Here is a 24,796-nt window from a genome sequence, read left to right as displayed (position 1 = left end):
ACCATTACTGTCCACAATTACGAATGTAGCACAAAACAAGATAAAGTAAAATAAAATCGACTGAATTGGTCAAGTCATTCTCGGATGATGATCTTTCATACACATGACAACTGATTTTTTTATGTATGTAGATGTAAGGAGAGAAGAAACTGTAAATCTGTCAAGGAACCTAGCCTGTTTACAAATAAAGGTTTGCCATAGCTAATTGAATCTTCTATCCATCTTTGTACTAGCTTACTACAGTCAGGATTTTTTTTTTTTTTTTTTCAGAATTACAAAAAATATCCAAAACTGTACCCTTTTACATATTGGAAGAGAAAGATAATGTGTGTAATTGTTTTTCAATTACTTTGACCTTCAGCTTTTCATAGGTATTACAGTATATTATCGACAATAGATTGACAAACTTACATAAAAAAATATTCTGGCTTGCTTGTGTTGCTTCAGAATCCAGAAATCAACAGACACTGCTGTATACAACTGTATGTACAATGTTTTAAAATCTACAGATGATAAAATGCAAGTAACAGGAATATTCTTAGACCTAACGAAAAAAGTTTGGCCTTGTCAACCACATCTTTAGTCATACAGATGTAAATCTGCACAGATTTAAAGCAATATGTGACATAGGAAACAGAGTTCTTTACTACAAAAATTTGAAACAGTACAAAAGACATAAAAAAGCCATGGATTACAGAAGGAATCAAAATTTCATGTGGGAGGAAAAAAGAAAGTACAAGAAAAGTGGTGAGGACATAACACACACATGGAACTGTTTACTCATTACAAGAAACACTGAGTTTTCTTAAGGAAATGGAATTAGCAGTTAAGGTGATAAAATTAAAGCAATGTGAGCAGTATAAAATTGAGGACTGTGAGAACTTACTTGAATAAAAATCAGCAAAAAATAGGTAATAGCGGTCAAGTAGCAAATATATTTATTAATCACTTTCTGGAAATAGTTCAGAAGATGGGTGTGGGAAGTTCACAGGATAAAGTAATAGAGTGCATCCGAGAAGTTATACCATGCAGCCAATTCAGAATTACTTCATGATCCGTCAAAAAAAGTAAGAATATAGTTAACTCCCTCAAACAAAAAATCTCCCACTTTCATGTTTATGGAATTAGGGAAACATCAGGCACTCTAAATATAGTGAAGAATGTCATTGTAAATGCTGAAATAAGCTTTCTGGAAAAACTCATTTTCTATTTAATATCTTAACTGCTCATTTTCTTTTAGTGTAATATATTTAAAGCCCCTTCAGTACATCTCACTACCGCTGATGTTGACTTCATGCATAATCTCCCTATTAGTGCTCCTGTGTGATATAATATGGTTGTGTATTGACATATTTGTGATAGTGCAGTTTTATTTTGTTTGTAAGTATGTTAATTAAAATGAGTTCTGAATGTTCAAACCGTCTGCCCAAAATATTACTTCCGGCAGTTGTTAATAATAATAATAATAATAATAATAATAATAATAATAATAATAATAATAATAGCTTTACTCAACATCGAATGGTACACTGCACATGTACAAAGAAACAGTAATGATTACAGTTATTTGTACAATACACAAGACACATTCTTCTGAACACGTCATTAATTTACAACAAAATTACAATAAGATGTTTACTGATTTCTATTTACATAATTTCACAAAGCATTTGTTGTTCATATAAGTATGATAATCTTCTAATGTGTAGAAAGGGTGTTTTACTAAAAATTTCATAAGCTAATGTTTCAGTGTAATTGTAGGAAGAGCCATGACTGCACTAGGCAGTGCATTAGCTAATTTTGCACCTGCGTAGTGGGACCCCTTTTTGTAAAGTGCTGTTCTGTGGCTGCCGATGTAAAATCTTTCTTTATTTCTAGTATTGTACTGGTGCTAATCCGAATAAGTGTTTGGGTGCAGTCTTTTCACAAGCAATATGGCTTTTAGAATGTATGTGTTTATAACAGTTAACACCCCTGTTTTTGGAAACTCAAAAAGTTTTTTTAGGCATTCACAAATGTTCGATATGTGCCCCTTTAGTAATGCGGCAGACATCAAGCCGATAATCAAGTTCCTCCCACACTCGGCGCAGCATGTCCCCATCAATGAGTTCGAAAGCATCGTTGATGCGAGCTCGCAGTTCTGGCACGTTTCTTGGTAGAGGAGGTTTAAACACTGAATCTTTCACATAACCCCACAGAAAGAAATCACATGAGTTAAGTCGCGAGAGGGTGGAGGCCATGACATGAATTGCTGATCATGATCTCCACCACGACCGATCCATCGGTTTTCCAATCTCCTGTTTAAGAAATGCCGAACATCATGATGGAAGTGCGGTGGAGCACCATCCTGTTGAAAGATGAAGTCGTCGCTGTCGGTCTCCAGTTGTGGCATGAATCAATTTTCCAGCATGTCCAGATATGCGTGTCCTGTACCGTTTTTTTCGCAGAAGAAAAAGGGGCCGTAAACTTTAAACCTTGAGATTGCACAAAACACGTTAACTTTTGGTGAATTGCGAATTTGCTGCACGAATGCGTGAGGATTCTCTACCGCCCAGATTCGCACATTGTGTCTGTTCACTTCACCATTAAGAAAAAATGTTGCTTCATCACTGAAAACAAGTTTCGCACTGAACGCATCCTCTTCCATGAGCTGTTGCAACCGGGCCGAAAATGCAAAGCGTTTGACTTTGTCATCGGGTGTCAGGGCTTGTAGCAATTGTAAACGGTAAGGCTTCTGCTTTAGCCTTTTCTGTAAGATTTTCCAAACTGTCGGCTGTGGTACGTTTAGCTCCCTGCTTGCTTTATTCATCGACTTCCGCGGGCTACGTGTAAAACTTGCCCACACGCGTTCAACCGTTTCTTCACTCACTGCAGGCCGACCTGTTGATTTCCCCGTACAGAGGCATCCAGAAGCTTTAAACTGCGCATACCATCGCCGAATGGAGTTAGCAGTTGGTGGATCTTTGTTGAACTTCGTCCTGAAGTGTCGTTGCAATGTTATGACTGATTGATGTGAGTGCATTTCAAGCACGGCATATGCTTTCTCGGCTCCTGTCGCCATTTTGTCTCACTGCGCTCTCGAACGCTCTGGTGGCAGAAACCTGAAGTGCGGCTTCAGCCGAACAAAACTTTGAGTTTTTCTACGTATCTGTAGTGTGTCGTGACCATATGTCAATGAATGGAGCTACAGTGAATTTATGAAATCGTTTCAATCATTTGTAATACCCCTGTATTTTCTGTTCGGAAGCCAACATTTAATTTTCTTTTTCACAGGGACCTGTAAGTTTTATCGGATGTTATGCCATGGTATTTCATGCGAACAGAATTTTCTTTCCTATTTCATTTAGTTTCTGTCTTCCATATTCATTTGTTCTAACGATATGCTTCAAAATTTTCTGATTTTTTTGTGATAGCAGCAGAAATGAACATCTTTCACATTACAGACTTCTCTAAATTCTATGGGAGGACAGGATTTTGCATGGATTACAATGTTGGTGCATGTCAGTTTTCTAAAGGTGATAAAGGTACATTTACCATTGGACTTCAGAATGCTAAAATTCACAAAGTTGAGGACCCTCAGTATTATCGTATCCAATGTAAATTTTATTTTGGTGTTCATGGCACATATTTTTAAAGTAGCGTGCCAGATATCTTCCTGGAGTACTTCTGCTAAACTAAACTTCGGTTTTAATATAAAGCTTTCAGTGTGGCTGTAAAGGAAATCCTAGACTCAGTCACAGAATATTCAAAACTGAATATTGCTCACTGAGCAATGGATATATAAAAACTAAATTCTACCCAAACAGCCCATGAAGGCCCAATGGTACTGACTGGCTACCATGTAACCCTCAGCCCCCAGGCATCACTGGATGCGGATATGGAGGCATGTGGTTAGCACACTGCTCTCCTGGCTGTATGTCATTTTACGAGATTGGAGCCAATAATTTTTGATGAAGTAGGTCCTCAGTTTGCCTCATAACAGCTAGCCAACAGCACTCGGCAGACCGGATGGTCACCCGTCCAAATGCTAGCCCAGCCTGACAGCGCTTAACTTTGGTGATCTGACAGGAGCTGGTGTTACCACTGTAATGAGTCCATTGCCTGAGCAGTGGATGTATAGATAGATGGAAAATATATACAAATTTAAAGCAGTATGTAGCATAGGGAACAGAGCACTTTACTACAAAAATTTGAAACAGTACAAAAGTTTTTTTTTCCTATTGTGGGGAATTTTTGAGCTTAGACAGGGAAAGAAACAAAAATATTAGTAAACTGATTTAAACTAAACATTTAATTATGCCTGTAACAAAATGAAAAGGAGATGGGCAGAGAGTGTAGTGATAGATTGATCAAGAACATTCTATGCTGGATTCTATAGATAAAAAAGGACCTAATGGAATGTGCATAGATGGCATTAATATGAAACTGGGAAACAGATGAAAGTGATGGGAAACTGCAAGTAGCTGTATAGCACATGAAAATGGAAGGAATGACAGAGAGTTTAAGAAATGTGCAAAGCATGTTACTAATGATCTATACATGTAGGCTGCAATGACAAATGAAAATTTGCTCCAAGGCCAGGATTCGAACCTGGCCACTATGCCAGGATGGCAAAGTGGTTAGAGCATCTGCCTAGTGAGGAGGAGATCTGTGTTTGAATCCCAAGTTGGTGCAAATTTTCATTCATCACTTCAGTCTGCATACATACTTAAAGATGCTTGAGACTTGAAATGGTCTCTGGAACCATATAGTTTCATTTAATTGATTTAACAATGTTATGAGGAATGTGAGAGAAATGTTACAGAACAAAAATTGACCCAGAAAAGTAAAAAGATAATATACCAAACATATTATATACCAGTCGTGTTCTACACTGCAGAAACCTAAGTCCTGAAGGAAAGAGGAAGATTTAAAATGTGAGCAAGTAGAAATGAAGTTTTTGAGAAGTCAGGTAGAGTAACAAAAATTGAAATAATGAAAAATGAAATGTTAAGGAAATAAAACATGAGGAACCCCTACAAAACAAAACAAGGCAGAAGAAAAAATTTGAAATTGGCATGAGCATGTGAAGAAAATGGATGAGACAAGATTCCTAGGATGGTACCTGAGATGAAGTTGGTAAGAGACCAAGGAATGCCCAAAGGACAAGTAGCGAAAAGGAGTGGAAGGAAGCATTTGGTCCACAGTAGTGACAGAGAGGTGGTGTGAAGATGAGAGAAGAAGCAGAGAAGCAGTGACTTGTTCCAAGCAGACCCTACCTGTGATGAGAAATTGTATATGATGATGATGATTACTACTACTGCTACTACTACTATCACTACCACTACTACTTGTTGTATGGGTTTAGAAGAGTGAGGCTTCCCTTCCATGGAATTCTAAAAATTTCTGCAGTTGCCTAATTTTTTCTAGTACAATCTTAAGATGCAAAATTGAACATGAACATCTGAGGATTTAGGATTGAAAACGCAATCTTACAAAAATTCATTTCCTGTCGTTGCATCTACATCTCTTCACTGAATGTATCTTTGAAACTGAAAAACCTAACAACAACATACACAGTCCACTCACATTAATGTGACCAATGCCTGTGTTAGACATTAATATACAATAACCACTGAGAGATGGCAAGTGGCAGCACTAGCAGTCAGGGGTATATAAAGCATGTTGGAGGAGGATGGGGGGGGGGGGGGGCGGCATGGAAAATTGTGCAGTCTTTGTCATAACGAGGAAATGGAACAATTTATCTGGTATCCACAAGGGCACGATCATTAGCTCTTGGGCCAAGTGTTGAAGTGTTTCTGAAATTGGCTAAGTCTGTAAACTGTTCACGTGCCACTGTGGTTAAAGTATACAATGAATTACAAAAGGGTGCTGTCCAAAACTGGAGCCGAGGCAACAATGGTGCACTGCAGGCCATAGAGGACAGGAGCAACTAACCACCCAGACGAAACAAGTGGCTACTAACCGTATCTCCTTGACAACCACTCAGTGAAGGCCTGGTTCATGGACCAATGCTGACTGGTGTCTATCAGCGACGAAGGCTGGAATTTGAATGCCAGTATAAGAACTGGATATCCACTGATTGGTGACAGGTGGCCTTTTCAAACAAATGGCATTTTACACTCCATCAGACAAATGACTTTTGGCATGCATGTCATAAGGTTGCCTGTGTAGCTGTGAGTTTTTATTAAAGAATTCTTCCTTCCTGTGAATTGTTTGTGAAGTGCAATGATTAGGCTGCTGGACTCATATTTTGGAGGAATGGCATTTAAATTACTGGTGGCCATTCAGCCTTGGATTTCCTGTGGCATTCATAAATCCCTATAGTTAAATGCTGGAATGCTTTCTGACATGGTTATACTGTCTAAAATCTTGCCATCTGTACTACTCCAAAGTCTGTTAAAATTACTTTACTAAAGTTGTTCATTGCTGTTATGTAGTATTTGTCTCCTTTACCAGTGTTTATTTTGAACCCATCATATTAATCTGATCTATATCCAGCAGGGTACTTATACTTCAAAGTTTTCTGAAATATTGGATTTTACCTTTTTCAGATGGCCATGGAAGTTGAAAATCATTTTCTGTCCAAATATAATCAGAAAGCAGGGGATCATGGAAGGCTTGTGCGAATGTTGAGACAGATTCTCCATGATCTGAATACTCATCGAATGTGCACATTGACTGGTCGGTACAAAATTTCTCATTTGCTTCTCTGTATATTATGTGATGTGTAACTTGTCAAACACACACACACACACACACACACACACACACACACACACACACACACACACACTCTCTCTTCTGATTTCTAGCAAGTTTTCTGTCTCTGTTGCGTGTGCCTGTTGATGACTCACCATTTCTGCTTTTCGGTGATTAGTCTCCGTTACTCTGTTATTTACATTCTACCAGAACTTCCCTGCTATGTTACTGATAAAGATATGTATGTATCTTGTGCTGTAGGTTATCACACATTAGATAGAGTTCTCGTGTGTTGGTCACCGAGGAAAAAAGTGGAGTATTACGCTGTAACAAGACTATGACAGCAGTGGAGGCATTTAAAAATGGGAGTATAAAATAAAGACCATAAGGTTTATGAAAACCTTCTGCAATGTCAATAACTGATTTTCTTTTTAGTGAATGTGTCATAACTGTGGAAGTTTATGCCAGACCATGAGTCATACCCAGGTCTCTTATCACAAACAGTTGTGTTAAAAATGCCTATCTGAGCATGTCTTTAGACTCAGTTCAAGTTTTCAGTCTCACTGATGTTCCCTCTAATTATTTTTGAATGTTACAAGTGGATATTCACACGTGAGGTATGTGGGAATAACACCAATGGGAGAATGAATTTGGTAGAGGACCATTGTTTATCCTGTCATTGGGATAGGTAACAAATGACTTAAATTTAAAAAAATTAGCTGATAGAAATGGAATTTGAAGTCAGTGCAGTGAGGTCATTACAGATTCTGTATTCGAAATAATCTGGATGAAAGTAAATGTGAAACTTAACCAGGCATGGTAATTGAATTCTTTTTGAACTATTTCCCTCAGAAGCTGTGGCGACATAGAAAGCTTACAGAATTTCATGTGAAAATTTTCTGATCATGCTATTGTAACAGAGGTAGATTTCAACTTGTCAGTAATAGAAGATGAGAGTCATACAATTACAACTTGTTCCACGAGTAGAATTTGAATGTGATTGTTCTGAACTTCTTTTCTGACCATTACTTGAAGCAGTTAGTCAAAGAACTGGAATCTTTTGGCCTACCTCTTAGATCTAACTAGTAACTAAATGACTTTTCAAATAAGTTAAAATAGAGGTGGGAATCAATGATCATAAAGCTGTTATAGCATCAATATCTATGAAGTGTTAAAAGGAATGTGAAGAAAGGTAAAAAAATACTTTTGCTTTGCAAGTGTGATAGGAAAAAGATTGACACTATCTGAGCAGTGTAACCTCCCCACCGAAATTTTAAAGACAGAAATAATAAATGAATGGGAGCCAAACGTAACCTCCCTACAATGAAATGTACTGACAAAGGCAACAAAAATGTGAAATTCGCAATCTGACTCTGGTGTAAGCTCCCACAAAAATAATGAAAAACAATTCAGTGCTAATGAAATCTCAGTGATGATGATAATTCAATTAAACCGAAATATCGGTCTTTGGCCCTGTGCAAAAATCAGAATTAAATTCTTACCTCATTGTAACTGCTAGTCAAATTTCTGATCTTATTCTTGCGCACGGCTTGGAGGAACTGCATTGCAAATAATAATATTCCTTTTTTTTTTTGTAATTTAACTGAAACTTTTCTTTAAGGGAAGTGGAACGAAATCGTTAGTTCAATTAAATAAAAAAATTGCTTTTGAAATCAAAATTATTATTGGGGCACTTGTTGGAAATTAATTGCAATAAATAAACTTTACATTAACTGATGATTACCTTAATTAACAATATACCTCATTCAGCATCTTGACCAGTGTTGCCGACAGACTACATCACACAACCGCACTGAGCTGCTACTACTGACCAACTGCTCTGCATGACGACTACTAGCGTACTCCACGACTACTACTAGCGTACTGCTCTGCATGACGACAACTAGCAAACAGCTCGCAACACTCGCGCGGTCAAGCGCAGACTAACCACGATAATAGGCTCTCTGGTCAAAGATTTTAACGTGCCTCACCATTGCTGCTACGTTACATACGTGTTTCATAACCCTCCACTGGGGGGGCAAAAATTTGGCAGCGATGGTGAGTCATTTGGACTTGCCATCGCAAGAAATTTTTACAATTTACAGAATATTCAAATTTAGTACATAAATTAAATGTGGTGCACACGCACCGAGTACAAAATATATCAGACAAAGACAGGATGTGAGTACAAAACATAGTAGTAAATCAGAAAACTGTATATAAAAATTATTTGACAGATGACAAAGTGCACAGGCACTGAAAAAATTCTTAACAAATGACATAAGTGCATACGTACAGTATTGAACATACAGAATGAGTACAAATCATATTGAAAAATGAGAAAAGTGCACAGGCACTGAAGTTCAGTAGAAAACATATTAACACCTAACATAAGTGCACATGCACTGTAGTTCAGAACATATCATTAAAATAAAAAAATGTATATACAATATAAAAGACAAGAGTGTACATATACTGTACTTCAGAACAAATCAAAAATGTCTTTAGCATTTTCGCAATAAATAAACATAATAGCAAAAAATCATATCAACAAGTGACATAACTGTACTCGCACTGGAGTTCAGCGAATCGAAAAAAATGTATAATCCATGAACATAAATAATGTTAGCAAAAAATGATTTTCACTATGTGACAAGAATTAGGATAGGAAAGGGAAGGATTGCATCATGGTTGTAGCACTTTAGATTGCACACAGCTGTTCTGAAAGTCCATATCTTTCCACAGCAGTACAATACCAAGTGACACAATTTGAAGTTCTTTTCCCATCAGAATTTATCAGCGTAGCCAAAACACTGAACTGTCGTAGTAATATTCCATGTTTTCATTTTGGCAGTACACTAGGTACACCAAACAGTGGGACCATAATAACGTCTTCATCGCTCACGGTGGTGGACAGCATGTCGTGTCAACACCACGCTCTTACAAGGCACACCAACGTAGAATTAGTGCAAAACCAAATATAGTGCTCCATGATCACTAGGATAAACAGGACAAATGGACATTGCAGTAATTCAGGGTAGTTAGCTCATGAGGTGAAGGACATTAAGTCACATAATATTGACAATTACAGTCTTCATTAGTAGTTTGCGGCATTCATAGCCCAGTTATTGAACATTTCTGTACCAAGTATGTAGTATTACAGAAAAATGTTCATTAATTATTTTACATAGAATCAGTAGCCTTCTTTTCCTAGTTACAAAGCATTATTAAATAATCGCATTCTTTTCCAGTTACAAAGTATAGCATAGTTAATTAATCATTTGTCATTCCAATAGTAATAATCATTAGCCTTTTCCTAATTACAAAGCATTATTAAACAGTCACATTCCTTTCCAGTTACAAAGTCTGGCATAGTTAATTAATCATTTGTCATTTCAATATAGTAAGAATCATTAGCTTTTTCCTAATTACAAAGCATTATGAAACAATAGCATAATTAAGAATCATTAGCCTTCTTCTAATTGCAAAGCATTATTAAACAATCACATTCTTTCCCAATTATAAAGCATAGCATAATTAATTAATCATTTGTCATTTCAATAGTAATAATCATTAGCTTTCTCCTAATTAAAAAGCATTATTAAACAGTCGCATTCTTTTCCAGTTACAAAGTATCAACATTGAAAACAAGAGCTAATTAATGGCATAATTAATAACAATTCATTGAGTGATATTAATTATTGGCACTCAGTGGCCAGCAAGTATTGAATAGAATAAAACATAGTTCGTCATTCAGTATTATTCAGATCATTACGAAGTCATTATTAAAAATCAGTTAATTACAGTCATAGCATTAATAATCATGGGCATTATAAGTAGTCTCATTACAATAAACAGTGGCAGTCTTTGGCCAGTTACAAAGCATTATTTTATATATTTTTTTTTGTATCATTAAGAAGTCATTACTGAAGTGACATACTCTTCAGAGCTGATCAGCATTACTCAGAACTTTCTCAAACTGGTATCACTATTTGGGACTGGTAATACATTTTTTTTGTTAGCAATGCATTGCGTTGGGATCGATAATTAATTGCTGAGGCATAACACTATTTGCTTTTGACCTATTGCTGCAAATGAGGATGGTTAACGTCATTCGTCATGAGTCAGCTGTAGCAAGGTTATGTAACAAGGCAGTATATGTGATCACATTTATAAATGATAAACATAAATGGGTAAAAAAATAAAAATGCAGGTACTAGAACAGGTATAATAAGTAACAAGTTTAGTAAGTATCATGAAAAACTTCTCCTGAAAAAAAAATATAAAATGGATTATTGACTGAAAGAAGAAACGCATACTATGCTGAAAAGTAGTGAACTTCGAATTAACAGGTAGTGAAATGTGTATAAAAATGTGTTCCATAGCTGTCCTTTCCAAAACTTTCCGTCATCCTACTATGCAATATAACGCCTGCTGTCAAAGCAAACTGCAACAAATACTTAAATAACTACATAGCATAAATACATAACTTCAACATTATCCTCATCTGTAAAGAAAAAACTTCATTATCCATCACTTCATTATCCACATTATCATAACTTCATTATTATCATCACCTGTAAAGAAAAACTTCATTATTCATAACAGCATATCCTTCATCATTATTCATCAGCATTCATTATCATCTGCAAAAAATCACTTCATTACTCATTATACAACTATTCCTTATCTCTAGCATATTTCATCACTAAAACTGAGATGTGTAGTTCTGTCTGACAGCCTGCATCAATCACCTTGTATTCTGAAAGAAAAAATTAGTTAAGACTGCTATTCTACGATGAGTATAGTATATTCTTGTTAATGCTTGTTAATCCTGATCCATTTACTCTTCCTCATAAAGTTATTGCATCTTCTATCGTTTATTCCGTAGGTGAAATTCCCATTTCTGTTGAATTTATTTCTTACACGCATCATTTCTTTCTGAAATTGATGAACAAAGATTAATGTCTTGCATTTAAATCATATACCCACTAAATAATGACTGGTTTATGGTGACACAATTAACCATACAGCATAACATGACAGAAAACGTAATATGTCAAAGACATTGACAGTGTTCAGATGCAAAAAATGTACAGAGAATAATACAATGCAGCAGCAAAAAAGAAAAATGTAAAACAGTCACGATGTTGAGATATCATAGGGCAAAAAAAATGTCAAAATCAACTGGTGTGTTATACCTTAACTATTTCACAGTGCATATAAACAAAACTGGAGTACAATCATATACACAAAAAAATGGAAAATGTGCACGGTCTGATGTGTAACGACAAGAAAAGCGACCTGCTAACCTTACCTTGTCGGGCACTTGCCAAGAAAAAATACGATAATCATCAGTAATTAGTCATGTGAATATAATTGCATTAATAAATGGCATCATAGTGTGTTGAATCATAAAGTGTCTTCATTCAATAAACGGTTTAATGTTTGAGATATGGTGGTTGCCTTTCGATTTTCTGGTTCTCAAAGTTTCGACGTGTACAACATTGGGGTGAGGGATGCTGCGAATCCGATATGGACCTGCGTATAGAAGTTCAAATTTACTGCACTTACCTTTTAATTTGCTGGATAAATAGTGTGTACGTACTAATATCTTCTGTCCAACGTGAAAGTCTCGGCGTCTACAAACCTGTTTTTGCTGTCTTCTCCGGTGCTCTGCGGCACGTTTGATGTTGTTCAGCGCAATGTCAATTATTTCGTGGTGTCTTAGTCGAGGACATTTGGGGAAGTTTACTAATTCTTTAATTTTGTTTGGTGGTTCAACGTTTTTCAATATAACAGACGGAGATAGCATAGTGGATTCATTTGGAATGGAATTAATTACATCTTGGAATGAGAGTATGTGTGTATCCCAATCAATATGTCTTTTGTGGCAGTATATTCGGCACAGCTTACCAATTTCTTTCATTAATCTTTCACAGGGGTTCGAAGAAGCATGGTACTTGGATATATAAATCGGAGAAATGTTTCTAGCTCGTAACATACGTGTCCATATAGTACTACGAAATTGTGATCCATTGTCAGAAATTACCTTCATCACATGCCCTACATGAAATAGAAAATGTTTTACAAATGCTTTCGAAACAGTTTTAGCAGTAGCTTTGCGTAATGGAGTGAAAGTAACAAATTTTGAAGTGAGCTCAACAGCGACAAAGATGTAGCAAAAACCTCTGTTAGTTCTGGGAATCGGACCAAAAATGTCTACTGCGGCCATATGTCTTAATTTAACAGGTATAATGGGATATAATGGAGGAATATGTGAAGTGGTGTCTGATTTAGCTTTCTGGCAAATTTTACAAGACGCTAAAACTCGTCGTATACGTTTCTCCATTTTGGTAAAATAACAGTTCTGTCTCAGTATAAGAAAGCATTTTCGTGCTCCGTAATGTGCGTAACTTAAATGAGTGTACCAGATTAATTTGTTAACCAGTTTGTCAGGAATGCATAATAACCAATTGTTGCTGTCAGGATGAGAGCGGCGAAACAGAATGTCATTGCGTACAGTGTAGTGGTTTCTAATCGTAACATTATTCTTATCTTGCCAAAGGTGTTTAATTTCTTTCCACACGTTGTCTTTATTTTGTTCTTGTGCTATGTCCTGTAATGACGATGAAATAAAATTTTCAAATGCTACTTGCTGAATGTACATGACACTGAAATTTGCTTTGCAGAAGTTGGTTGCTACGTCTTGCTGATTGTTGCTCAGAGAACGCGATAGTGCGTCTGCTATAACATTTTGTGTGCCGGGAATGTGAACTATTGTAAAATTAAATTCCTGTAAATAAAGTTTCCATCTGCTTAATCTGTCGTGAGTGAATTTAGCCGAAAGTAAAAATTGTATCGCTCTGTGGTCTGTGTAGACGGTGGTACGTCTGCCATAAAGAAAGTGCCTAAATCTCGTGAAAGCCCATACAACACATAATGTTTCCAATTCTGTAACGGAGTAATTTCGTTCAGCAGGTGACAAAATGCGGCTTGCAAATGCGATGTTTTTAATTACTATTGAACCATGTTCTTCAATTTCCTGGAAAATGTGTACGCCTAAAGCGGTGTTAGAACTGTCGGTGGCAATGGAAAAATTTCTAGTAAGGTCTGGGTGCGATAAAAGTGGTGCATTCAACAGAGCATGTTTCAGGTTCATGAATTCAGAATGTGCTTGCTTATCCCAAGACCAAATAGTGTTTTTACCTGTTAATTGGCATAGTCTAGGCGTGTCTAAAGCAGAATGGTGAATAAATTTACGAAAAAAGTTAATTAAGCCCAAAAAACTGCGTAATTGCTTCTTCGTCGTAGGAACAGTAATGTCACGTAGAGCTTGAAGTTTTTCCGGATCAGGCGCAATGCCCTCTGCTGAAATTACGTGTCCAAGAAATTTTATAGAAGTTTTGCCAAAGTGCGATTTACTAAGATTAACTGTAAGTCCTTGTGCATGAAAAGTTTGTAACAGTTGTTCAAGAATCATATTGTGTTCAGACCAGTTAGCTTCTGCGATAAGAATGTCGTCTACATACGTCGTAATTCTGTCCTTAAGTTCTGTCGGAAGTATTGTGTTCAAACCGCGAATAAAAGCTGCAGAAGAAATAGTTAAGCCGAACGGTAATTTGCAAAATTGATAACAGTCGCCAAAACAGAGAAAAGCTGTATATTTTCTACAATTTGGATGACGTTGAATTTGCCAAAATCCCGATTTCAAATCTAGTGTAGAATAAATAGCTGTACCATGAAATTTCTGTAAAAGTTCCTCTAGTGTCTGTGGTCGATCTGTTTCATTAATAATAATGTCATTAATGTGACGTGAATCAAGTACAAGGCGAAGTGAGCCATCTTTTTTCTTAACAATATGGAGCAGGTTTATGTACGGACTAACTGCCGGTTCTATAATTCCTTGGTCAAGCATATCCTGCAATTCTTTTTTAACTTGTTCTCTATGAATATACGGAATAGGATAATGCTTAGTTTTAAATGTATCGTGCTGTTTGACTTGAAATTCATACATAAATCCGGACATAGTACCAGGAATGTTGTCAAAAACTGGAGCTTGCTGTAAAAGAATTTTGTGTAACTGTGTTCGTTCGTCGTCTGTAGTTGCACTGCTCTCTTTAACCTTATCAGAAATCAATTGCATTACTTCGTAGTCAGCTTCGTCTGGAGTATTATAGCTGTGTACGTACGTATCCGTGAACAATGTGGGATTACAGTCTATGTTACGTGTTGCGGAAATGACCTCTGTGCGGTTAATCGTTTGTTCTTCCGCAGATAATGAGTGCTGAAATTCTAAAGCAAGTTGTACATTTTCATCCTTTAACATTAAATAAGAATTCTGAAAATCAATAACTGCGTCGTGTTGTACCAGAAAATTCGTACCTAAAATAACGTCTGTTGTCAATAAAGGAACAATCCAAAAATTAGAGTGAAAAGTATGACCTCCAATACAAAATGATAAATGTGTCTGCAATTTAACGTCTACTCCTTTACTCGATACTGCTCCTTTTACTTTTGTTTTGCCTAAAGGTAATGTCGGATAGGTATTCTCTTTGTTGCACTCATTAAAAGTCTCCTCATTTATTACTGATATAGGTGATCCGGAATCGATTACTGCTGAAAATTTCGATGAACCAATTTTAATTTCGATAACAGGATGTGAAATGGTTTTCTGAATAACTGGTCTTTCCTGCAAGAGAGTGTCTCTGATATCGTCAAAAGTAATTACATTTTCGTGAACAACATTTTGCGTGTCAAAGGTAGTGCTTGTGTTATTAGAAGATGTGACCTGTGCAGTATTTAGTCAGATTCTATCTGACGTGTTATTATTATTAGGAGGATTCTGTGGCATTTCTACTATTTCAACTGTTCTATTACTTCTTCCAGACGTGTTACGCTCTGGATGGTACCTACTGTCGGGTTCATTCATGAGAATATGTTCTTGCATATAATTTTGCTGTTGGTGAGACCGACTGTTATTATATGTACGCTGATAATTGTGCTCATCGTTTTTATGTCTGTCGTAATAGTCATTCCTATACGGTGCATTACGATAGGAATTGAAATACTGTCTTCTTTGTACGTAGTTGTTTCCTTGCTTCCGTACGTTACTATTTCTTGTATCAGGGACTATACGTGCACGCGGCGAAACATTAAAGCCTGGTTGACCTTGTGCATTCCATTGTTGGTTAGGTATGCTAACCGGCTGGTTTTGATGTTGTTGTTGTGAAACACCTCTATTGTTACTAAAGTGTGGTTCCTGTTGCTGAAAATTTTGACGATATTGATAATTAGAATTTTGGCTGTTATTAGAGTTTTGGTAGTTGTCGTTCCTAAAGCGCCTGTTATCTTTCCTATTGAAATTACGTGTCTGATCATAATTGCTGTACTTTTGTTGACCTTGGTTATTATAAGAAAAATTTTTGTTTACAAAAGAATAACCAGATTGTTGTACTTCCAAGAGCTGTAACAAATCTCTGAATGCTGAAATATTTTCTTTTTGCTGACCCGTTAGAAGTGACACTCGTAATGACCGTGGTAATTTAGAGATGCATAATTGTATAAGTGCTGATTCACTGTACGGCTCACTTAGGTACTGGTTCTGTTGCACCATGTGCTCAAAAAATTGCGTCACACTAGGAAAATTGGAGTTCTCATAATTTGGTAAGCTAATTAACTGATCTTTAATTCCACGCTGTGTCGTCTTCGACCAGTACGCTGACAGAAAAGCATTCTGAAATTCCTCTACTGAATAGCATTGCCTCGCGATCGGTCTCATACGAGTTGCCGGTTCGCCTTCCAAAAAATTGCAAATAAATTCAAGTTTATGTGTTACAGGCCAAGTCGGTGGAAAAGCAAAGCTAAACTGTTGTATCCAATCCAGTGGGTGAATCTGCGTTCTATCGTTTTTAAAAAATTTAAACTTTCTCACTGACAGAAAATGTTTGTAATCAAAATTATCGTCTCTGTGTGATGGAACAGGTTCAGGATTGTAAGAGAATCTATTGAACTGTGGTTGTTCAGAATCTATGTCCCGTACCCTCTGTAGATTACCCAAATTACACGCGCTGCGTGAGTCTGACAAATGTTCATAAAGTGGCGTCTGTTGTGGTATGTTATTAACTGAAATGTTTTTCATCTCTGTTACTTCTTGTTGTAAATTTGACAACTTCCTACGTAACGTGTTGTTAGATGAATCGATCTCATTAATTGTCTGCTGTAAATTTTGAAATTCAGGTGTTTGGTTAAATGAAACCGGTGAAGTATCGTCTGATTTATTGTCATTAGCACTTTCGATAGCATCAATACGACTGGCCAATTCATCATATTTTTCAGTCAGTAATTTTGCCTGATCATCGGTTTTAGTGTCAGTGGCATTAATCTGTTTTTGCAATTTACGCGTAGTTTCATTCAGTTTTTTAACGTCAGTTTTGACGACATCGCAATCCTGTGTTAGTTCTAATTGTTCGACTCTGTCGGTCACTGTTTGAATATTTACTGTGTGTGTATCTGTTTTTAATTTAAGATTGGAAATTTCGTCACGTAATTCTGTGTTCGACTGTTTGATGGAATTAATTTCATCGGACACTGTAGCAATATTATTGTCTACATACGTCTTCGCTTTCGCAAACATTTTACGTTTGTCTTCTTGTCTTTGTGCAGTGATTGTTTCCATGACCTGACGTTTGACTTTATTTTGATCCTGAATAAATTTGCGGAAACGCGTATCACTGTTTTGTATGTGAAGATTAAAGCGTTCGTCAATCTGAGTGTTCTGCTGTTCGAATTTCGCGTCTATCTTTGCGTCCATTGTGCGCGAAAGTTCTACCGTCATTGCTTTAAACTCGTCCCGTAATTGTGTAGCTTTTTCAGAGCATTGTTTAGCGACTCCGCTAATTTCGTCTCTGAGTGTTTCTGTTGCGGCTGTTTGCATTTCTCTTAATTCTTGCGCAACAGACTTAATTTCTTCGCTATTTTTTCGTGAACAAGCCTCAATTTCCGCGCGCAACTGTTCCTTAGTGTCATGGCACTGCACGGCAACGGCTCTAATTGGTTCACTAAGCTGTCTGGAATTGTCGTCTAATTTTTCATTCTGTTGTTTGAAATTTTCATCAATTTTATTAAATTTTTTGTCCTGTTCACTAAATTGTTGTTGTAGCAATCTTGCCATAATTTGTTCAAAGCCAAAGTTAGCGTTTATACTCTCTGTGCTGTTTAGTGGTGGATCTGGAACTTTCTCGCTTACTGTAACCATTTGGTTATTCTGAGATTTGGAAAAAGGTTTGTCAGTCGGATGTACACTGTCAGATATTATTTCGGAATTAAATAAATCCGTCGTACTTTGTGTATCCTGTTCATTTTCATTAGACAAATTTGTCTGTACGTTACTTGAATTTTCCAAATCGGGTGTGTTAAGCTGGGCAGCGCTCATTACAATAGAGCGTCCCGCGTCATCGATTGTCGTCAAATCAACAGAGGACATAACCGAGTTCGTTTGTTCATCATTAAGACAAAAGTCATCATTAGTGGTTGGAATACACTGATTGTTAGTGAACGCAGGATTGACATCATTACACTGCGTGTCACATGTCCTATTGGTAAAGTCGTTTGAGCCAGTAATTTCGTTCGTAATACCTCGCGATACACTATTCACAGTCTTTCGCGGCATTTTTACAATAGTCACAAATATTCACAAAACAAATAAGCACAATGCAAAAACAACACACAAATACAACAGAGCAAACGAATTGTCGTTGATCTGTGGAAAGAAAGTCACAAAATTAGTAAAAGCGTAGCGCCAAATCCTAATTATACTTAAGCAAATAAGAGCAGATATCTGACTGTTGTTCAAAAGATTCTCAACGAAATACGATCCTGGACTGGGTGTCGCCAAGTGCAACCTTCCCACAAAATTTGAAAATACAATATTTAATAGAAATGTACTGACAAAGGCAACAAAAATGTGAAATTCGCAATCTGACTCTGGTGTAAGCTCCCACAAAAATAATGAAAAACAATTCAGTGCTAATGAAATCTCAGTGATGATGATAATTCAATTAAACCGAAATATCGGTCTTTGGCCCTGTGCAAAAATCAGAATTAAATTCTTACCTCATTGTAACTGCTAGTCAAATTTCTGCTCTTATTCTTGCGCACGGCTTGGAGGAACTGCATTGCAAATAATAATATTCCTTTTTTTTTTTTTTTTTAATTTAACTGAAACTTTTCTTTCAGGGAAGTGGAACGAAATCGTTAGTTCAATTAAATAAAAATTTTTTTTTTGTTGTAAAATTGCTTTTGAAATCAAAATTATTATTGGGGCACTTGTTGGAAATTAATTACAATAAATAAACTTTACATTAACTGATGATTACCTTAATTAACAATATACCTCATTCAGCATCTTGACCAGTGTTGCCGACAGACTACATCACACAACCGCACTGAGCTGCTACTACTGACCGACTGCTCTGCATGACGACTACTAGCGTACTCCACGACTACTACTAGCGTACTGCTCTGCATGATGACAACTAGCGAACAGCTTGCAACACTCGCGCGGTCAAGTGCAGACTAACCACGATAATAGGCTCTCTGGTCAAAGATTTTAACGTGCCTCACCATCGCTGCTACGTTACATACGTGTTTCAGCAGTCAACATCAAATATTTGTCGTCAGGATGGAGATGTGAAGTATCAGTGGATAAGATCTAACAATGGAAAATCCAGGATGGAGTGTAACAGTATTATGAAAGGAAAGTTGCCACTCATGATATAGCAGAGATGCTGAGTCACAGATTGGCACAACAAAAAGACTGTCACAAATAAAGCTTTCGGCCCATAAGGCCGTCGCCAAAACTAGACCACACACACACACACACACACACACACACACACACACACACACACACACACACACACACGACTGCAGTCTCAGGCAACAGTAGCCACACTCAGACTATAGTTGCCTGAGACTGCAGTCGCGCGCGCGCGTGTGTGTGTGTGTGTGTGTGTGTGTGTGTGTGTGTGTGTGTGTGTGTGTGTGTGTTTTGTGCCTATCTGTGACTCGGCATCTCTGTTGTATGATGAGTGTCAATTTTCATAATATTAGTGGATAAGAGTCAGTCTTATACAATAGAGTTTGCATATTTATGTGCTGAGAAAAATTGTGAGGTACATGAAAGATCCACTTTGGTTTAGTACCCATAGTACAATTCACTGCAACTGCAAAGAGCTGTGACAGTTGTAACCGAAATCAACATCTTGTTGATAAATGGAAGCCAAATAAAGACAAAAGTAGCATCAGGAAAGCAATGTCAGAAGCACTCAACATACATGAAAGTAAAATTTTGTTTACCAAACTGACAAAAATTTCTAAGATGTTTTGTTCTTATGTAAAGTCATGAAATAGATCAAAATTATCTATTCAGTCAGTGATCATACTGGCTCCAAAGTACAAGATGACAGAGTGGTGGACAAAATACTGAATCCAATCTTTGGAACTGTTTTATGGTAGAAGATCAGATAGAAGGCTGCAAACCAAAATCAATCCTCTTAAGCTGTTTAGCTGCAGAAGATCACAATATGGCTCCTTTTTGATCTTTGCATAAATGTGAAATAGCAGATATTGGATAGGCTATCTCATAAACAGAGGAAAGGCAACTGTAATGATGACGTATCTGTATGAATCTATAAAGTAATATACAAGAAGTTGCCCTCCTCCTAGTATCATTTTCTCGCAGGTTTCTGGAGCAATGAATGATTCAAAAGATAGGTAAGAAGCACAGATCATTCTCATTTTCAAGAAGTATCATCAGATAGACACACATACGAGGTCTGTCTAAAAAGTATCTGACATTTGATTTTCCCGTGAAAAATAGAGACAATAGTGTGGCACCACTGTACACAGTAAAGGAAGAGACCTTTAGGAGCGAGTGAATTTTGTCCCCACCTTCGAGCACATCAGTTGCTGCCTGTCGGATGCTGAGTGAGGTGCTACACAACGCGTTCTTCGGATTACCAATTCTCTCGAGATGACTGAACGTGTTGAGCAAAGATACTGCATCAGATTTTGTCTAATGCTTGGTGATTCTCAAAGCAAGACAATTTGAAAGATTCAGCAGGTGTTTGGAGAAGATGTGATGAGTGTAACACAAATTAAGGAGTGGTTCAACCGATTCAAAAATGGCCGCACATCAGTGGAGAGTGACCAGCGTTTTGGCAGGCCCCAAACTGCTTGGATGCAGCTGTTGTTGAGAGGGTTCAAAATTTGGTGATGGCAGATCATTTGACCATGTGGGAGATTGCCCAAGAGGTTTTAGTGGCTTAAAGATTCTGCACATGCAATTTTGCGTGATGCTTTGAACATGCACTGAGTGGCTGCGAAATTCGTGCCCAAGTTGTTGTCGCCAGAACAAAAAGACCTCCGTTTTGACGTTGCACGGGACCTTCTGGACACCATCAACACTGATCCTGGGTTTTTGAACACCGTGATAACTGGAGATGAGTCATGGGTGTACAGGTAAAACCCAGAAAAAAAAGACAGTCATCTCAATGGAAGCATCCTGTGTCTCCAAGGCCAAAGAAAGTGCAGCAGGTACGAAGCAAAATCAAAGTGATGTTGACTGTCTTCTGTGATTTCCCTGAAATTGTGCATCATGAATACGCACCGGAAGGATAAACAGTGACAAAGGAGTACTATCAAGGTGTTCTCCGTGATGCAGTTCGGCACAAAAGACCAGGCATCTGGACAGCAAAAAACTGGCAACTGCATCACGACAATGCTCCCACACATTCATTCCACTTGATCCAAAATCTCTTGGCCAAACATGGAATTCCAGTTGTTTACCAACCTCCCTATTCTCCAGACATGGCTCCTTGCAACTTGTTTCCAAAATTAAAGGCTCCGCCGAAAGGATCTCATTTTGAGAGTAGAGAAGAGATAATTCAGAACACGACAACGGAGCTGAACACCATTCCAAAAGAAGACGTCCAGAAGTGTTTCCGGCTGTGGATGGATCGGTGGGCTAAGTGTGTGCAAGCACAAGGGGCTTACTTTGAAGGGGATTAGGGTCCCAACCCCGTCAGGTATTTGAAATATTTTTTCTGGCCAAAGGTCAGATACTTTTTAAACAGGCCTCATATGTAGTTATAAGCCATTCATGCTCATATATTGTGACCATTCTGTAGAACAAAAATCTCCTCTGTGGAAATCAACATGGATTTTACAAACAAAGATATTGTGAAACTCAGTCTCTCTGTCCACTGACAAGGTGCAGACAGGAAACATGCTGATGGCATGGTCTTTAAGTGGTCAAAAGGCATTCAAGACATTTCTGCAGTGTCCTTAATTAACAAAAAAAAAGACGTTACAAAGTATTGGATCATCTTTGTAACTGGATTCAGAACTACCTAGCAGATATAATTCAACCCATTATTTGTAAGGGTGAGAAATAATTAGAAATAAAAGTAACTTCTGGAACTCCCCAAGGCACTGTTATAGGATTGGTGGATAGCGCAGGAAGCTCCATGAAACTGTTTTTAGATGATTCTGTTGTATGTAGGAAAGCAGAAACACCAGAAAACTTAAACGATATCCAGTTGAAGCCTACAGATGTTTGTTGCTTGACCCAAGGATTATCAGTTGACCCTGAATTTAAATAAATGTGATATTTTGCACATAAACAGCAGAAAGACCTGTAACTGTTGATTATGCAGTGGTGAAAAATGGAAACTGTAACAACGATAGGAGTAGCTATCCAAGTATCTATCCAACCTAAGAGTATCTATCCAAATTGACCTAAAGCAGAATGATCACACAAAACTAATTACAGAAAAACAGACAACAGACAGATTCATGGAAAAAATCCTGAGGAAATGTAATTCATCCATGAAAGAACTATCTACAAAATACTAATCTGATTGATTCACAAGTATTGCTCATCAATCTGTGACTCTTGTTGGTTAGGAGTAATGGAGAAAAATAAAGATCAGAAGAAGATTGGTGCATTTTATCATGGGCTTGTATACAAAGAATGAGGCTATTATGGAGGTGCTCAACAAACTCCTGTGACAGACAAGAGAGGTGTTGTGGATCACAGAGAGGTTTACTATTAAAAGCCTGAGTCTGAATCTTTCAAGAAGAGTGGCTGGCTGCATAGTATGTCATCCCACATCTCATGACTTGACCTTGACAGGAAAATGAGATAAATAAGAGTTGTTGAAGATGAAAATAAGAGTTCCTTTGGAGGATTACCGATAGTCATTCAACCCACACACTATTTATGATTGGAAGAGGAAAAGGAGTACTGATAATGGTATCAGAAACACCTTTCACCACATACAGTAATGTGGCTTGTGGGGTACAGATGTAGATGTGAAATGAAATTCGGTAACATGACAAAATGCATATCAATAATTTTGAACAGTGTATCTCTGGAACTTCAGCGACTGATTGTGAAAAACTGGCCTTGAAGCAGTCTTCAGATTTTGGCCTAGTGAGTGCATGAACTTGCAGAGTCCATACTTCTGTGTTCAGAATGAGTTACTACTACATCAATCCTGCCAATGTTCCCATCTCAACACATTCTGGTCTAAAGGTGGTTTTACTGAATGGGTAATCAGAAATGAATAAAAAAGTGATGTGGGCTGTTTCAGGATTTGTGCAAAAAGTATGACTACCAATCAGCTGTTCACATGAATACATAAACACACTCATTTGTGGCATAGAGCCAAGTTAACTGCCCAGGGGCAAAGTATGCTGCTGAGCGTAACATATTTGACTTCATTGGCTGCTTCGTGACAAATTCAATTTGGAGCAACTTTGTACATCCCTTTCCAATATCAGCTTCTTTGAATTGTGCAGATGAGTATCATCCCTACAACACATGCCTCCAGAACCCTCTTAGGCTCAGTCTCTGTTAGGCTTTGTCCTACACCCACATACACCCCTTTTTTTTAATACCTTAACTCCCATCACCATCTCCAATAGCTCTTCATTACTTCACATTTATGTGATTAATCTTTACATTAACGTATATCCAAACTATACTCCCTGTGGTCTTCCATTCTTAAAGTACATACAATTTCTGATTCAGATTTCTCTAACAAGAAACTTTTGGAGAAAGAGAAGCACCTCTATGAATATCAAAAGGCCAGAGGGCAAGCCAAGACAAAGCAAAGAAGAGAAGACTGAATGGTGGAAGAAATATATACACTGTGCAACACAGTTAGAGTCACATTTTCAAAACCCTGTTGGGATGCAAAAGTCTGAAATTTGACTTGAAGGTCCTACAACATTCCTCTATAATGGTTAAAAGCATGGTGGCCTGCGACATCACCCCCAGGATTGGCGGTGCTTTGAACAGCAAGGTGTCAGCATATACTAAAAAAAAGGCAAAATCTCAGAAGTTTATGTGAAGTGTAAGGTGGGTTAACAATGTCACATTAGCACCAAATTTTACCACAGTTCTGCTCAGCGCCATATTGTGGGTTGTCACATGATTTGGAGGTCATATGCCATGCAATTCAGTGCTAGGCATTGCGATTCTGATCTGCATTGCAGAGGCATTGAAAGAATGGGTGAAATGTGTGTAAGAAGGGGTGTGATAACTTTCCTGTCATGTGACTCGTCCAAGATGCTGTTGGGCAGAATTGTGGTGAAATTTGTTCCAATGTGACATCATTAACCCGTCTTATAGCTCACATGAAATTCTGAGCTCTAGACCTTTTTTGCACGTGTTGAGAGCTTGCTGTCTGAAACATTGATGAGTCTGAAGGTGATATGTTGCAGGTGGCCATGCTTTTGCACTATTATAGGAGAAGGCTGTGGGCACCTTTGAGTCAAATTTCAGACTTGTGTGTCACACTGGGAGACAGTTATGAGGTTTCAAAAAAGTGACCCTTTAGTTGTGTTTCACAGTACAGAAGGGCTGTAAAAATGAAACAGACTTGAAGATGTTGTTATGGAAATGGAAAAGGAATTGGATGCAGATGAAGTAGGGAGATGTGTTTTTTAGTACTCTGTCAAATTCTTCTTGTGTAATATCACAAGTTGAAAGAATGTGCATGGAGTAGGCAACATTCCCTCAGAA

General features: G+C 37.5%; 1 protein-coding gene across 2 annotated transcripts in view; it reads left to right on the top strand.

The window, feature by feature from the left end:
• LOC126411167 (GATOR complex protein NPRL2-like) overlaps positions 1-24,796 on the top strand; it is a 117,064-nt gene that overhangs the window by 50,014 nt on the left and 42,254 nt on the right. For both annotated transcript variants that reach the window (XM_050081344.1, XM_050081343.1), the window contains one exon: positions 6,555-6,684. In XM_050081344.1, coding sequence (XP_049937301.1) covers positions 6,555-6,684 — 130 coding nt within the window. The remainder of the gene's footprint in view (positions 1-6,554; positions 6,685-24,796) is intronic.

The sequence above is a fragment of the Schistocerca serialis genome, chromosome 1 (genome assembly GCF_023864345.2).
Source record: "Schistocerca serialis cubense isolate TAMUIC-IGC-003099 chromosome 1, iqSchSeri2.2, whole genome shotgun sequence".
NCBI lineage: Eukaryota > Metazoa > Arthropoda > Insecta > Orthoptera > Acrididae > Schistocerca > Schistocerca serialis.
Note: the sequence above shows the minus strand (reverse complement) of the source record. Positions and strands in the feature narration are given on the sequence as shown.